Consider the following 18,668-nt stretch of genomic DNA (forward strand, 5'->3'; position numbering starts at 1 on the left):
ATTCCTGTCTTGGTCCTTCCTTTTTTTTTTTTTTTTGGTATCAGGGATTGAAACTAGGGGAGTTTACCACTGAGTTACATCCCTAGCCCTTTAATTTTGAGACAGGGTCTCACCAAGTTGCTTAGGGCCTTACTAAGTTGCTGAGGCTGGCCTCGAACTTGAGATCTTCCTGCCTCAGTCTCCTGAGTCACTGGAAATACATATATGTGCCAATGTGCCTATCTCTGGGTCCTTCTTAAAGGAGACTGAATTGACATTTGACCAAAGTTATAACTCAGATAATCTATAGAATGATAAAAGTGTGTGTAAAAAAGGTTTTATGTTCAATTAAGTTTGGGAAATGCTTAGTCAATGATGCTTCTTAACTATATTTTTTCTTAGAGCTTATGATAGGCTAATATCTATCTTGGCTCCCCTAAATGGGAACACTACCCTGGGTCTTATGAAATGATTTAACCATGAATTTTTGCTGCCTTGTAAGATTTTCTAAGTTTAGTATATGATGGAACACATTGAAAACGTGGCTGTAGTGTTTCTTCATTAAGCACTTAACTGATGCTTTCTGTTGGATATTTTTCCTCATGTCAAGAATGAAATAACTTTGTTTGTATGTGGTGCTGAGGATCGAACCCGGGCCGCACGCATGCCAGGCGAGTGCGTAGATGGGGTAGAGAGAGAAGATGGGAGGGGAGGGGAGGGGGGATAGTAGGGGATAGGAAAGGTAGCAGAATACAACAATTACTAATAGGGCATTATGTAAAATTGTGGATGTGTAACTGACGTGATTCTGCAATCTGCATTTGGGGTAAAATTGGGGGTTCATAACCCACTTCAATCTAATGTATGAAATATGATATGTCAAGAGCTTTGTAATGTTGTGAACAACCAATAAAAAAATAAATAAATAAACAACAACAAAAAAAAGAATGAAATAACTTATTCCAACTTTTATCCCAAGAGTTTCAGTTGAGAATGAATGTTAAATTTTTCATGTGTATTTATCCTGCCTCATGTCCAAAAATAAATGCTGAGTCACATGATCAGTCCTGTTATAACAGGAGGATATTGGGGCCCTGAGGGTGATGAGAGAAATATAGTTTAGTTGAGTACATTGGTAACTTAGGATGTTTCTGAAAGAGAGGACAGTGATCTGGGTTAGCTAAGGTACCTTGTACTGTAGCTAATCAGTTACAATGGTTTCCCATTGGAGCTGAACCTGAGAATAATAGTTGATAATACAGATAGAACATTTCTTTGTTTAAGGTTGCAAACTATTCTTACCAAAAGATTTTTGTGTTTATCCATAGCTTTATTATTATATTTATTAAAGAAATCATCTATTTTAATATTTTTGTTATTCCAACATAAGTGTTCATTTTGCTTAATATTGCTACGCATAAATACATATTTCTTTTTAAATGATGAATATTGAGGGAGAAAATGAAGGGGGAAAGACAAATTAAGATGATAAAACAAGTATAAGCAGAAATTGTAACATAATCAGAAAGGAAACAGGGAAACTAATGTATTTTGTGATGCTGAGTTTGGTCTAGAGACTATCTAACAAAAACAAATATTTATGCAGTGCTTTCTAGCTGACAAAATATTAAGTGTAAAAATTTAGCTTTTTAATTTTCTTTTATGTTTATTTCATAGGCAGTTACCTCCTAAGAGTCTCTTTACATTTGTGATTGAGAAAAAAGCTAAAAACCCTTCCTATGTGCTGTAGATTTTAAGAATCAGTTTTATCCTCTCAGCATCTTGACCATATTCCTTTTCTCACTCTCTTGTGGTGTTGGCTGTTTGGGAAGCTACATCTTCTGCACTGTGTGTGAGAGTCTCCTTACTGGGAGCTCTAGGACATAAATTATTAATGTGTCTGCTGGGTTTTGTACACATGGATTCTGTCATCCACATGGAAGAGAATTCAGGAGTCTGACTTTTCCTTTCTTTTACCATTTCAACTGAATTGTAGATGTTAGCAATGAACCATGGTCCCACCTCCTCTTTTTTGAGTGGGTTTTTTTTCTTCTTTTTTCTTTTCTTTTACTTGTGCAAGTTGTCAATAGTTCAGTATTTCCCCTTTGTGAAAGTATGTTGTAAATGAACCTTTTACTTTTGTGCTGTTGACAGTATAAAAGCTTAAGATGGATTGACTCTTATTGTGGTTGATGACAGTTTAAAAGTCTGAGATGAGTTTGTTTAAAGGTGCTAGATTTAAAAAAAATTAATAAAGTCAATTGTAATTTTTCTTCCAAGAGAATATTACCATCTTTTAAATATATTTTTTAAATGTTTAGGGCATTTTATATTCCTAAGAGCCCCCCAAATGTTCATCTTTCATAAGGATTTTTAAGTCAAACAGGGCTTTCTAATAAAGAGAGTAAATGTTCCTTACTTGCTCTTATAATGAAGAAGAAGGAAAAAAACAAAAAAGCCAAAATACCTTCTAGAAGCACAAGACTAGTTTCTGAAGCACACTGTCCTCCAGCCATTCCCACCTCGAGATCTTCTCTTTAGAAAGCACTTCAAAGCTCCATAGTGTTGTGAATAATTTTATCGTAGTCCATATATTTTATGCCCCTGAAAAACCTATACATTCTTCACAGAGGTACATACTTGTCCTCTTGTTGGATGCTTATCATATAAGTTGACTCCCAGTTTCAAGGACTGATTTGAATTTTGGAAAGACTCAGAAACAAACTGTCTGGTATGTTTTATAAAGAGCTAGTCAGAAGTGAGTAGTGTTAAAGTAGTTTGATTGATGTGTAGTAATTAGATCGGAAATTCACTTATTTGTTTAAACATTGCACTACTTTATGTAGATAAAAGGAAAATATTCAACTGTCTTCAAATAAGGTCACTTTTCATAGTATACACAAGCAATTTAATAAAACTTGGCGAACTGATTTAAAGCTTTCAAATCTCATTTTTGTCTCACATTTATTTTATATCTGGGATCTATTGTCATTCACACAGGCATAAGCAGGCACTTTTATACATCTTATAAGCCACTTCCTTGGAAGGAGGGTTTTTTGGTTTTTTTTTTTTTTTTTTTTTTTTTTTGTGGTGCTGGAGATTGAACCCAGGGCCTTATGCATACAAGGCAAGCTCTCTACCAACTGAGCTATATCCCCAGCCCTAGGAACATGAATGAGAAAGACACCAGAATTTTCTTCTTAAAAATCTGGAAACTTAAACTTATTTTGCTTTTTATAATAGAAATTTTATTTGGGATTTAATTCACATATTATAAAATTTGCCTTTTTAAGTTGCACAAGTTTGTGGTTTTTAATATATTTACAGAGTTTCACAACCATCCTATCTAATTTTAAACATCTCTATCATCCCCCAAAGAAACCTCATACCCGTTAACAGTTACTCACTGTTCCTCTCTTCTCCACCAGCCATAGGCGACCTAAAACTTACTTCCTATCTCTGTAGATTTACCTGTTCTGGACATTTCATATAAATGGAATTTTGCAATGGATGGTCTTTTGTACCTGTCTGCTTTCACTTAGGATAATGCTTTCAAGGTTCATCTATGGTACACCATGTACCAGAACATTATTTTTTTAAATTGCTGAATAATAATCCACAGTATGTCTATACTGATGGACATTAGGGTTGTTTCCACCTTTTGATTTTTATGGATAAGGCTGCTATGAATATGTGTGTGCAAATTTTTGTGTGGATGTGTATTTTTATTCTTCTTGAGTATGTACTAAATTATAGACTTGCTGAGTCATATGGTAAGTATATTTTTAACTTTTTGAGGAACTGTCCAACTGTTTGATAAAGTAGCTATATCAATTTACATTCCCACCAGCAATGTATAAGGGTTCAAACCTCTTCACTACCTCTCCAATACTTGCTTTCATCCATCTTTTTCATAACAGACACCCTAGTGAGTGTAAAGTACCATCTCATTGTGATTTTGAGTACATTTTCCTGTGGCAAATGATGTGCAACATCTTTCAAATGCTTGAAAGGCATTTGGACAGTTTCTTTGGACAAAGTCTATTCAAGTTCCTTGCTCACTTTTAAATTGGGTTGTCTTTTATTATTGAGCTGTTGAGAGGTCTTTATATGTTTGAGGTACTGTACAATTGATTTTTTTGTATATTGATCATGTATCCTACAATCTTGCTGAACTCGTTAATTAAACTGCCATAGAAGATATATGATTTTTGAAATTTTTTCTACAATTTTGTGTGTTGTCTTTTTACTTTTTGGTGGTGTCCTTTGCAGCACAAAAGTTTCACATTGTAATTGTTGAATTTTTCTATTTTTTTCCTTTGTTGTTTGTGATTTTGATATTGTACCTAAGGAACAAGTTCCTTACCCAAGGTCATAAAGTTTGATAAATTTTGCTCTCACATTTAAGTCTATAATTCATTTTGAATTAGCTTTTATACATCGTGTGATGTAGGATTGCAGCTTTATTCTTTTGCTTAAGAATATTTGATCAGCCCAGCACAATTTGTTAAAAGTACTTTTCTGTCCTCACTGAATTCTCTTACCATCATTATTGAAAAATCTATTAACTATCTTATAGTCTCTGGACTCTCAATTCTATTTTATTGATTTATATATTTATCCTTATACCAGTACACCACCTTGGTTACTATAGATTTGTGGTAATTTCTGGAATTTGGAAGTGGGAGTTCTCTAACATTATTCTTTTGTTCAAATTTCTTTTGAGTCCCTTGCTTTTCCATATGAATTTTAAAATGTGCTTGTCAATTTCTTTAAAATGGAAGAAATTTTGATGGCAGAGATTGCATTAAATCTTTAGATCAATTTGGGGAGTGTTACCATTAAGCCTTCCAATCCATAAATATCAGACATTTCTTCATTTATTAGAACTTTAATTTATTTCAATATTGTTTAGTTCTTATTATGGTTTGGATAGGAGGTATCTCCCCTAAAACTTCTGGGTTCATCCAGGAATATTTAGAGGTGAAGTGTTAAGATTATGAAAGATGCAACCTAACCATTTCATCCTAGTGTGAATGGATTAACTAGGTGGGAACTAGGCAGGTAGGGTGTGGCTATAGAAGGTGGGTCACTGTGGGTGGTCCTTGAAAAGTTCATCTTTCCTGCGACCTCTTTCCCTCCCTCTGTCTGCTTCCTTGCCACATAATTGAGCAGTGCTCCTCCACCACACCTTTCCACAATGACTGCCTCACTTGGGTCCAAAGCAATGGAACTGACCAAAATATGGACCGAACCTCTGAAACTGTGAGCCCCAATATAAATTTTTCTTTCTTCCTTTAAGTTGTTCTTGTCAGATATTTTGGTCAAAAAACCTAACACAGTTTCCAACAATGTATAAGCCTCATGCTTCCTTTGTTAAATTTATTTGTAGTAATTTACTGTGTGGGTGACAAATGCACCATAGTACAATTAATTTTTGTATATTGATCTTGTAGCCTATAACCTTGCTGAACTTGTTAATTATATATATTTGTGTGTGTGTATTTCTTAGATTTTCTATAAACATAAGCTCATATCATTTGTGAATAAAGCTTTAACTCTTTCTTTTCAACTTTAGTCCTTGATCAGTGTTTTCATCATGAACTGATTTTAGATATTGTCAAATGCTTTTTCAGCATCTATTGAGGAGATCATGTGATTTTTTTCCTTCATTATTTTAATGTGATATATTACTTGGTATTATTTTGGTAATATTGATTAATTTTTGGATGTTAAACTAACCTTGCATTCCTGAGTTAACTACCATTTGGTCATACTGTGTAATCCTCTTCATATATTGATGACATTTTATTGGAGATTTCTTAAATTTATTTCCATGAGACTTATTGGTTTGTAGTTTTATTTTCTTCTGGTGTCTTTGGCTAGTTTTGACAGACAAAGTGACCTTGTAGAATGAGTTGGAAAGTGTTCCTTCCTTTGCTATTGGAAGTATTTATATGAAGAATTAGTATTAATCTTCAAATGTTCTTTTTTAGTGCATTTGCATTTAATTTATAGAATAATAGGTTTCAGTGTGGATTTTGTATCTGCAAATAACACACTTTAATCATATTTACCTTCTCTACCTTCCTCCAACCCTCCTTTTTATCACTATTCTTCTCCTTTCCAAGTCTTTAAGGTACTCTTATATCTTTTCCCCCTCTAGATTTCACAAATAAGGGAAACATGATACTTGCCCTTTTGTGTCTGCCTTATTTTGCTTAACATTGTGATCTCTGATCCCATCCATTTCCTGCAAATGACACTATTTCGTTCTTGTTTATAGCTGTTATATATATATATATATATATATATATATATATATATATATATGATGGGAGAGAGGGAGGGAGGGGGAGAGAGACTGTACTAGGTGTTGATGGCATCTAGACTGATTTCATAACTTGTTATTGGAATTGTATCACATTAAACATGGGTGAACTGGTATGCTGACATGAATTCCTTTGTGTATATATCAAGCTAGAGTATATGATAGTTCTCTCTCTCTTTTTTTTTTTGAGTGACATCTGTACTACTTCCCATAGTGACTATACATTCACACCAACAGTGTGCAAATGTTTCTTTTCCCCTGCATCCTCATCAGTACTTACTGTTTTTGTTTGTTTGTTTACTTGCTTGTTTGTTTTTGCATTCTCAGTGTATCTTTTATTTGCATTTTCCTGATGGCTAAAGATGTTGAACATTTTTTTCACATAATTATTGGCCATTTGTGTTTCTTAAGTGTCTTCTTTTGAGAGTGCCCATTTATTGGTTGGTTTATTTGGGTTTTTTGTTTGGTTGTTTGTTTGTTTTGGTGTTATATTTTTTAGGTTGTGGATATAATTCTGGATATTAATTCTCTATTCAAAGAGTAGCTTGCACAGATTTTCTGCCACTCTTTAGTTGTCTCTTCCCTCTATTATTGGTTTCCTTTGCTCTGTAGGAGCTTTTTAATTTGATGCATACCCCTTTGCACAGTCTTGCTATAATTTCCTGAATCACTGTAGTCCTATTCAGGAAGTCATTGCCTATGCCTATGTCTCAATGTGTTTCTCCTATGTTTTCTTTTAGAAATTTCAAACCTTGTGATCTTGTATTTAGTTCTTTGATCCATTTTGAGTCTATTCTTATTGAAGGTAAGGGAGAGAGGGCTCTAGTTTTATCTACAATGTGGATATCCAGTTTTCCCAGCATCACTTGTTAATGAAGCTATTTTTTCTTCAACATATCTTTTGACATGTTAATCAAGAATCAAATGGCTATAGCTGTGTGAGTTTGTCTCTGTATTCTCTATTTTATCCCATTGGTCTGTGTGTCTCATATTATGCCAGTATCATGCTGATTTTGTTACTGTGGCTCTGTAGTATAGTTTGAAATCAAGTATGTGATGCCTCCCACATTGCTTTGTTTGCTCAAGATTGTTTTGCCTCTTTGGGATCTATTTTGCTTTCATATGAATTTAGGATTTTTTAAATTTATAAGAAGAATGTCATTGGTATTTTGGTGAGGATTGCCTTGAATCTGTGGATTGCTTTTGGTAATGTGGCCATTTTGACAATAAGAATCTACTGATCCATGAACATGGGAAGGTTTCCATCTTCTAGTGTCTTCTTCAGTTTCTTTATTCAGGGTTATGTAATTTTCATTGTAGAAATCTTTCACCCTTTTGTTTAGGTTTATTTCTTGGAAGCTGTTGTGAATGAAATTGTTTTCCCTATATCTTTCTCAGTGAGTTCATAAATGGAGAATAAAAAGAGCTATTGATTTTTTTGTATGTTGATTTTGTATCCTGCTACTTTGCTAAATTTGTTTATCAGCTTTCAAAGTCTTCTGGAGGAACTTTTAGGGTATTCTAAGTTTAGGATTATATGATCTGAAAACAGGGCTAATTTGACTTCTTTCCTGTTCAGCTCTCATTTATTTCCTTCTCTTGCCAATTGCTCTGGCTAATATTTCAAACACTATATTGAAGAGGAGTGGTGAAGGCAGACCTCTTTGTCTTGGTCCTGATTTTGAAGGAAATTCTTTCAGTTTTTTCCCCATTTAGTATGATGTTGGCTATGGGTTTTTCCTATATAGATTTTAGTATGTTGACATAAGACCCTTCTATATCTGGTGCCTTCAGGGCTTTTGTCATGAAGGGATGTTGACTTTTGTTGATGGCTTTTCTGCATCTACTTAGATGATTATGCAATTTTTACCTTGATTTTTTAAAATAATTTCCTTGGTAGTTTACACTTTGCTACTGTTACATTGCAGAGCCAATAAATGAAGGCAGAAGGTGGTGGTTATGCCAATTGTTTCCTCTAGGACAATTTCACTACAGTGACAGGATAAGGTTCTAAAAAAAAAAACACTATTGACTCTTCATTTTGTCCTCTTATACTAAACAATGATGGGTTCACCACTGGAAGATGTATTTAATTGCAGAAAAAAATTGAAAGGCCTTTATATTTTGAATTTAGAATCATGGCTAAAGACGCCTTTCAGTGTTGTTTCTCCTAGGGGAGCAGTGGGTACAGATATGAGTCACTATTCCTCTGTATACACTCTTATCCATAACCTATTAGTACAGACTAGTCTAGAAACAGTTTTTAAAGAGCCTTCTCTTGAGAAAGAGAGTTTGAGAACAAGGAGACTTTGTCAAATCCCAGACATCACATATGAGTAATAAATATTTAGATTGTCTTCCTACATGTTGCAAGGTGATTTTCAAATTCATTAATCATTCTATCAACTCAGTGAGAAAACTCTGTACTGAAGAAATAATAACAACTAATGTTTACTAAGTAATCACTATGTTCCAAGAACTGTCTTAAATCCTTTGTGTATACTATCTTTATTCCTCATAGCAATATTATGAGATTAATACTAATATTATTCACCACTTTATAGATGAGGGAAAACAAAGAAGTAATCCAAGTTGCTTGGATGCCATACAGGTAGAGAAAGCTGGAACCAAGATTTATGGTTTGGTGACGCCAGAACTTGAACCAGGAGTTGGAATGGATGACACACAGTCTCAAGCAGGCATTCAGATTCAGGGTATCTCTATTCTGAATTCTGAGCTTATAAGTAATTTGTCTTTCTTTTGATGAATAATAAAGTTTGCAGGCAAAATTTAGGGAATATCCATAGAGGGTATATTCAGATGGTGCTAATGACTAGAGATTAGTCAGTCTCTGCAGGGATTTGTAATAAGCAAGTTAATAAAATAGATATTTAACATTTATTGAATTATTACTATGTTCCAGGGTAAGTTATTTACTTGCATAAATTTTCTGAAAAAAATAAAATAACTGAAAAATAAATTTACTTGTGTAAAATAGTCTGAAAATAACTCTATGAAATACCTACTACTATTATCACCTTTTGTTTTTAATAGAAGAAGCTCCTGCAACAAACAAGTGGGTGATTTTCCCAAGGCCAGTTAGCATTCCATGGCATAGATCAGATTTGAATCCAGATAATTTTATTCCAGAGCTTCTGTTCTTAACCATTTTGCTATGCAATTTCTCTAAGTAAATAGATTCTTGAAATATGGTAAGAACAAAGCAGTCACATCAAGAAAGTGGTTAGATAATAAAACAGGATTATTGTGTTTGTGTGTGGGGCTTGGAGTCACTCCTTTGGAAAAGAAGTTTCAGACTCTCATCCACAGAAAGAAACGTGATGTGGCTAGAGGAGGGGGCTCCCTTGAACATATGAAACAGCCTGAGACAAATATGTGAATAGGGGAAGAAAAGTTAGAAGGCTTTTATCTTCTTTTTAACAGAACATGGGAATAGACTAAAACATTGTGTTATGCACGCAGAAGCTGGGCTGTGGTCTTGGTATGAGAGGAACTGTGGTCTGAGAGGGTCTGAAGCTGTATCCCAGCTGTAAAAAGGGACAGTTTGAATATGCAGTTTTAGAAAATGAGTTTGACAAACTTTATTGGCAGATACAGAGGTTGAATCGACAGTACATTAACAGATTCCAGTGGAAGTATTTTGAGTGGCATCCAGACCTAGGTTCATTCAGCCTTTTCCTCATAGGAACACAAATATTTCCCCACATATTTTTCTACAGTTTTCCTGTGCAGTGTTCTACCACCAAACACAGGGCTTTATATTTGAACCTTCCCTTGGAAAGGAAGAGCCCCAGTGCCAGTCAGTGATCACAGGGCTGACAGTGTTCTTCCAAGCATGTGAATCTTCTGGTTTATACCCTTGATGGACCTCAGAGCTCCCTTATTCCCTTGTTCACATGTGTGCTCCTCTTGATCATGAAAGCACTGTTAATGTCCTTGAGAGCCTATGGCAATTTGCAACTCAAAAGGATCATCCAACTTATCAAAACTAATTCCATATAATGTTTTCAGTGAGATGATTATGAAATTGAAATGTTAAAGCTATTTTAAAATGAAAAGTAAAAATTTTACTCTCACATCAAAAACAAACCAATACTGCCCACTGTTCCTACTCTCCATATGAGAGTCAAAGGTTGATATGCAGGGGCTTTTGGTCCATTTTCACTTTCAAGGTAACCTGTGGCTTCTCTTCCCAAGTCCTCACACAGGAATACAGGAATACCAGGATGATGTGCCTAAGATCCCAACAGCCTGTATTACTGTGGAAGATGCAGAAATGATGTCTAGAATGGCTTCTCGTGGGAACAAAATTGTCATTCATCTGAGGATGGGAGCAAAGACCTACCCAGATACTGATTCCTTCAACACTGTAGCAGAGATCACGGGGAGCAAGTATCCAGAGCAGGTATGTGAAGGAACAGGATTGGGTTGTCTGGGAATAGGGTGTTCTGGTCAAGTTTGCACTTTTAGAGATTGTCTAGGAGAGAGAGACCATGTTTGTGGAAATGGTCCTCATAGACTCATTAAAGGCTGAAAATCTCTATCTATCTATCTATCTATCTATCTAATCTAGCCATCCATCTACCTATCTATCTATATTCCCATTAAAAATTTTGTTACATTGGAGAAGGACAGGACAAATTGAAAGAATGAGATCTGTACTGTATAATTCAACCTCTGAACTACTCAGAGTGGGATTTGTATATATGTGTTATATTTATTCCATTTGAGGCCAGATAGGCCCTTGAGATCATATCAATAGTTAATACTTATTATGTTCATTCTGTGAATTATCTTGTTTAATCTTTCAAAGCTCAATTAAATAGAATGTATTTTATTCATTTTATAGGCAAGGAAACTTATCTAGAGAAAAACTCACCGGCCTAGATCCACACAGGTAGTAAGTGGCTGAGAAAAAACTCAAATCCAGGACATTGTACATATGAAAACAGAATTTAACCCATATTTTATGTACAGTTTCCAGTCTTTATTTTTTTAAGTAGTCTTAGAGATATATCTAATCTCTATACGAACTGAATACTAAATACTTTACTTAGGCAAGGTGCAAGTCTCTGAGTTTTAGAGAATTTATCTGTAAAAATCAAATAGGCGTATGGAACTAACAGGATTACTATGAAGACTAGACAGATAGAGTACATCAGAAAGGCTAGTACAGTGTTTGTGCCTCACAGGGGCTCACTGAATTTGAGTTTACTTTATGTGACATCAAATGTGCATAAAACAGTTTTCACAAGTTATCTGGTACAAAAATCTTCTTCAGTAGTAACTGAAGTTCTATAAATAGAACTAAAAAAAAGTTATTCAGAGGATTTTTGCTTCTGTTTTGATGGTGAAGAAAGAGTTAACGCTGGTGTTTGGTGATGGAGGAGCAGGCCTTCTCCACAGGTCTGGATGGAGCATTGATGTATTGCAGTAGAGATTATCTTTCTGTTTAACCCATTTCGTCCCTTCTCAAGTCACCTGCTTCTAGGACCTAGGGTTCTTCAACCATGGGGATAAGACCACAGGGATGACGGAAAAGCAGATTTTAGTTGGCCATAGGGAGTCAAATAGCTGTAAGAAACTATAGTTTCAGCTGGGTGCAGTGTGCACACCTGTATCCCAGCTGCTCTGGAGGCTGAGAGAGGAGGATCACTAGTTCAAAGCCAGCCTCAGCAAAAGTGAGGTGCTAAGCAACTCAGTGAGACCTTGTCTCTAAATAAGATACAAAATAGGGCTGGGATGTGGCTCAGTGGTTGAGTGCCCCTGAGTTCAATCCCTGGTACCCACCCCCAGCAAAAACTATGATCTCAAATTTTGAGAAGGAACAGGCTGAGCTCCTTGTCCCTTCAGGAAACTAGTAACAGCAGAAGAACTGGGAGACTATTCCAGGTACAGAACAGTTAGACTCAAAGTGTAATCCTTACCATATCCCCCAACTCTGGTTAATAGCTCCAACATAAAGTTTTGCCATCTTTAGATTAGGGGTTTAGGATTATTTATCATTAGCTGTCTGGGTGAGTGAGCTGATTCTGTACCCAAAGATGAGTGGTAGGTGGGTAGCAGGGTCAGTGTAAGTTACTGGGACCTTCAGACTAGAGCAGTCAGGGGTGTCAGGGTTTGAGGCTAAAGCATTTAGGCAAAAGAGTTCTTGAGAGCCATATGCAGTGGTAGTGTTGGCTCTGACAGTGTCCTGAATGCCACTAACATCTTCCAGCTGGGATGACTTGAACCTGTTCCTCAACCCAGCTCAATTTGCTCTTTTTAGTTTTTAAGACCAGTTTTATATATAAGTGAAACCATATATTTGATATCTGACTTCTTTCACTCAGCATAATGCTTTTGAGATTTATCCCTACTATTCTGTCTGTTGTTTCTTTCTGTAAATTGATGAGTAATATTTCATTGTATGGTTGTACTGCAAATCGTTTTTTCATTCTGCAATTGGTACACATGTGGTGGTGTTTAGTTTATGACTCTTCTGAGTAAAATGTCTGTGAATATTCTTTTTTATGTTTTTGTTAATGCATATGTAATAGTGGAGTGTGGTTTGGCATAATCATACATGCATGGAATATAATTTGCTTCATTTAAATCCCCAGTACATCCTCTTTCCCTCCCATTCTCTTCCTCCTTTTCTCTTTTCTCTACTGCTTTTCCTTCTATTTGTTTATTGTGTTTAAATTGATGCTTTGTAGATATGCATAAAGGTAGAATTCGCTGTGATCTATTCATGTATGTACACATAGCATAATTTGATCAATTTCATTCCACAGCTCCTCCCTTTTTGCATCTCGCAGCCTTCACCCTCAATCCTTTTCCTCTACTCTATTGCTCTCCCTTCTATATTTAGGCCCCACCCCCACCCTGCCATGTGCCTTATTTTGCTCTGTCTTCCACATGTGAGAGTATTCAACCCTTGACTTTTTGAGTTGGGCTTATTTCACTTAGCATGATTTCTGCAGTTCCATTCATTTATCAGCAAATGACATAATTTCATCCTTCTTTAAGTCTGAATGAAATTCCATTGTGTATATAAACCACATTTTCTTAATCCATTAATCTGTTGACCAGCACCTGGACTGTTTTCATAACTTGGCTATTGTAAATTGCACTGCTATAAACATTGATGTGCATGTAGCACTGTAGTATACCGATTCTAGTTCTTCTGGATAGATACCAGAGTGGGATAGCTGGGTCACATGGCAGTTCCATGCCTAGCCTTTTGAAGTATCTCCACACTGCATTGCAAAGTGTGGAATTTGCAGTCCCACCATCAATGTATGAGTGTACCCCCCCCATATCCTTGCCAGTATTTACTGTTTGTATTCTTGATGATTGCCATTCTAAAGAGAGAGATGAAATCAATTCTATTTCATTTCATCAGTCTTCATATCTGTTTTGGTGCCAATACCATGCTATTATTGTTACTATGGCTCTGTACTATAATTTGAGATCAGGTATCAGGATGTCGCCAGCATTGTTCTTCTTGCTCAGCATTGTTTTGGTTATTCTGGGTCTTTCATTCTTCCATGTGAATTTTGGGATTTTTTCTAGGTTTGTAAAGAATGTCATTACTATTTTGATGGCAGTTTCATTGAATCTGTATATTGCTTTTGATAAAATGGTCATTTTGATACTATTAATTCTGCCTATCTAAGAACATGGGAGGTACTTCTATCCAAGGTCTTTGATGTCTTTCTTCAGTGATCTGTAGTTTTCATTGTAGAGTTTCTCTATAGAGGTCTTTCACCTCCTGGGTTAGATTTAGTCCAAGTATTTTATTTTATTGAGGCTATTGTCAATGGGATAGTTTTCCTGAGTTCTTTTTAGCATGTTCATTATTGGAATATTCTTGTTCAAGTCTCTCTGTAGACTTTCACTTTTATTTCTCTTGGGTAAATTCCTAGGAGTGGAGTTGCTGGGTTAATCTAAATTTTAAGACTCTGGTCTCTGTCACGAGCTTCACTCTCTGTATTCTTTAGGAGTAGCACCTTTTCCCGGTGGGTAGATGAATGACTTCAGAGTGATCTCAGGACTCAGGATTAAATTTTCAACTCTATCATTATGTTTGCTAGCATCCTAAGAATTGGTCATAATACTTTGTTCCCAAGATATAAAAGGTATACTATCAAAAGTTCTCCCACAGGACTGGGGATGTGGCTCAAGCTGTATCGTGCTCACCTGGCATGTGCAGGGCACTGGGTTCGATTCTCAGAACCACATAAAAATAAAATAAAGATGTTGTTTTCATTGAAAAACTAAAAACTCTCTCTCTCTCTCTCTCTCTCTCTCTCTCTCTTTCTCTCTCTCTCTCTCTCAAAAAAAAAAAGTTCTCCTACAGGAAAAAAACAAAACACATTCAAACATTGCTGGTGGGACTGCAAATTGGTGCAGCCAATTTTCAAAGCAGTATGGAGATTCCTTGGAAAACTGGGGATGGAACCACCATTTGACCCAGTTATCCCACTCCTTGGTTTATACCCAGAGGACTTTAAAACAGCATACTACAGGGTGTACAGTCACATCATTGTTTATAGCAGCACAATTCACAATAGCTAAATTGTGGTACCAACCCAGATCCCCTTCAGTAGATGAATGGATAGGTAAACTTTGGTTTATATACACAATGGAACATTACTCAGCATTAAAAGACAAAAAAATCGGCATTAGCAGGTAAATGGATGGAGTTGGAGAATATAATGCTAAGTGAAGTTAGCCAATCCCCCAAAACCAAAGGCTGAATCTTTTCTTTAATATGAGGATGCTGACTCAAAATGGCGATAGTGGGCAGGGGAACATGGGAGGAATGGAGGAACTTTAGATAGGGCAAAGGGGAGGGAGGAGAAAGGAGGGGGCAAAGGGATAGGAATGACGGTGGAATGAGTTAGACATCATTACCCTAAGTACATGTATGAAGACATGAATAGTGTGAAAATAGTTTGTGTACCAGTGACTTGCAAAATTATGCTTTATATGTGCAATATGAAATGAAATGCATTCTGCCATCATGTATAACAAATTAGAATAAATAAATAATTTAATTAAAAAGTTTCCTCACAAAGAAGCCATAACATTATTTCCACAGGAGGAATATAAATGAGTATAGTGAAGTTCAGACTGTGTGGCTGTATTTTGGGGAAAATCTGTCCTATAGCTGGCCTGAAACCCCAGCAGATACATAGACTGTGAAGGCAAGTGACAAGCATATCATCCCCCCACTTCAAATGTTAGGTTGGGTTAATGGACCTGAATAAGCACCATCTATCTCATCCCTTGTTAGTGCCACTTCTTCCAGGAAGCCTCCTCTGGTAACTCTCTCCTCACCGCAACACTTTTAAGTCCCTGTTATAGTGTTATTTCCCACTAAAGCTTGCAAATGCTCTGGGAACTGACACTATGTTCATTTATTTTTTTCTTTTTCTCTAATGCCTATCCCAGGAGTTGGCATAAAGTAGCTTATCAACACATATTTTGTTTTATTAAAGTGAAGAGAATGAGTAAAAATGAAATGGATGGAGGATTTTCTTAATCTTGGTCCTTTTTAAATCTAGACGTTTTTCCTGCCCTTTTAGAACATTGACTGTCCCTTGGCATATTGGACGTCACCACTGAATGTGCTCAACATGTCTAGAGCTGAGCACACCTACTCCCTCATGTCTCACCCCTTGCCTTAGTTTCTTGTGTCTGTTAAATGAACCATATCTATCTATGAGCACAGCTACAAAGCTTCAAGCTATTTTTCAATCCCTCCTCCTTATCACTGTCTTACAGTCAAGCATCACATCCTGTTCAATCTGCTTTCAGCATATTTTGGGGGGAAAAAAAATACTGTTCCCGCCTTGCCTTTACTGCTGTTATTTCCCTGACAAAGACCCTATTACCCTCCTGAGTTTTCTTCTGATCTCTTTCATATCCCTCCTGTTCTTTGCAATGAAGTTCAAATGATCTTTAAAACATGGATCTCAATGTGGTATTTCCATTAAGAAGAAGTCGTATGTTTTTGTTCACAAATGAATGGGATATGGGAATGAAGAAAAGAGGAAAGGAAATGTGTGATGAGATCCTAGGCCAACTACAAAATGTTCATTCACAGTTCAATGAGAGAACTCAGTTCTCCTAGACTCTGTCAAACTTTCCTAAAGTCATTAAACTTTATGTGTAATTATCAGTAATGCTGGTTTTGATAGTTTAGGTTGACTAATTTATCCCTGAAGTATTCTTGTTACTTTGTTCCACAGCAAACTAGAGAGCAGTGCTGCTAAATAACTGAGTAAATTGGTTCAGTGGAAATTCTCTTTTAAAAAGGAGACAGGAAGCTGAAATTCCCATTATTCTACCTGCAGGTAGGACATGCAGGGTGACTTGAGGATAGACGTGGGGAGGAAGATGTGCTAACACCCGGCAGTGTCTGAGAGACATTTCAGTGATAACACCCAGCACAGTACCTTATATCTCATTGTGTATGCCCAGAACCTGAATAAAAGTGAGCAGTTTGCATGTAAAGAAGTTTCTGTTTTAGCCTAAAAACCATAGAAAGATGTAGTAAATATCAGGTCTGGAAAAGTGTTTATATGATTGATGAAGTATTAACACATTCAAAACCCTATTGCATAATCCAGCCATAAGCCTGAGATAAATTACCACAGAATTTTTCAAAATGCCAATAATACTAATACTTTTTTTTTCCTTGGGATTCAATGTGCGAACATAGGAGAACAGGGTTATTATACACATAAATCTTACTCTTTTCCCAAAGAATCCATGGTGGCACATTTTGGCTGCTCCAAGATAAGGATTCTCTCTCACTCTGACTTTATCAGAAACTGGCTTCTCTGTGTATTGGTTGTGTTGCAGGATTTATCAGATCTTGGATTCTGGAAACTCTGACATTCACCTCTGAACCCCTTTCTCAGATAGCTTTCTCCCTGGGAAATCATCTGTGTTAATCAGCTTTCCATCACTGTAACAAAATACCCAAGATAACTAACTTATAAAGAAAAAAAAATTACTTTGGAGGTTCTGGTCTAAGATCAGGCAGATCCATTGCTTTGGACCTCTGGTGGGCATGCTGGATGGCAATTGTGGGGAGCCCTTGGCAGAGCAAACTGCTTGCCTCATGGCCAGAAAGCAAAGGAGGAAAAAAGAAGAGACCAGGGACTTATAGTCCCCCTTAAGTGCAGCCCCCCTGCTATCTATCGAAGTCTCTGCTAGGTTCTACCTCCTGAAAGTTCCATCACCTCCCAATAGCACCAACCATGGGAACCAAGCCTTTAACCCATGGGCCTTTCAGGGACATTCACCCTGGTATCTTTGAGGCCAGTCCATGGCTTAGAATGAGTCATAGGGAAAGAATATAAGGTTTTGGGTTTTTTTTTTTTAACTTTTGAGATGATATTCCATGGCACTGTGATAGCAATGAACCCCTATTCATTAAGGAACTATTTTGTGTTTGAAAATTCATAGGAAACTTGTTGCCAGCCAGGAATAGGTTTTATGTTTTATTAAATCAATAGAGGTGATCCTAAGACCTCTTAGAAAGATAGAGTAGCCATCCTAGTACCAACTCTATGGCTTTCTGGTGAGGAAACTGAAAGAACTTCCGAGAAGTTTTTGTTCAAGGGGGCCATAAATGCATGATAGGAAAATATATGAAGCATTTTGGTTTCCTGACTCCCATTTCTTCCTTTGCCTAAGAAATTCCATTATGCCTGGGTTCTGAATACTGTTTAAATCTGAGGAATGTAGTAGAATTGATTCAGAATATAAGCAGCACATTCCTTACCAAGTTACTACACAAGAGAAATTTATATCTTTCTCTGAGACTTTTTCTCCTGGCTTCTCTTTCCTAGGCACAAAGAGCTCTCATGTATTTTGACTCTTGTTGTCTCCTGAGAGCACTAACCATGGGATTTCACCTGGGAAAAATACCTACCCTTTGTCCATTCCTCCTTCTCATCTTCTCTCAATCAAGCCCTCCACTGGCAATTCCTTTTTGATTCCCTGTCACTTTAGAAGAGGATCTGATGACTATATCAGGTCTGTGATGTTGATGACTTTATGGCGCCCTTTTCCTCTGTGCCCCATCCGTGCCCCTCATGCTCACCAGTCAGGCACATCTGTTTAGCAGAAGGTTACAGACAAAGCCACAATACCTCTACCAGTCGCATCATCAAAAAATAAAAACAAAAACACTTTTCGTTTTGAAATAATGTTAGACTCACAAGAAGATAAAAAAATAATGCAGAGAGTTAAGGTATAACCTTTGCCCAGGTGAACATGGTCAGTGGTCACATCCTATGTGGTGATAGTACATTAACTAGATGAGGAAACTGGT

General features: G+C 36.4%; 1 protein-coding gene across 3 annotated transcripts in view; it reads left to right on the plus strand.

Annotated features, from left to right (window-relative positions):
* Positions 1–18,668, plus strand: part of CPQ (carboxypeptidase Q) — a 487,125-nt gene that overhangs the window by 195,966 nt on the left and 272,491 nt on the right. For all 3 annotated transcript variants that reach the window (XM_081265871.1, XM_081265869.1, XM_081265870.1), the window contains exon 4: positions 10,529–10,736. In XM_081265871.1, coding sequence (XP_081121997.1) covers positions 10,529–10,736 — 208 coding nt within the window. The remainder of the gene's footprint in view (positions 1–10,528; positions 10,737–18,668) is intronic.

This window comes from Spermophilus citellus (genome assembly GCF_964194105.1).
Source record: "Spermophilus citellus genome assembly, chromosome: 14".
NCBI lineage: Eukaryota > Metazoa > Chordata > Mammalia > Rodentia > Sciuridae > Spermophilus > Spermophilus citellus.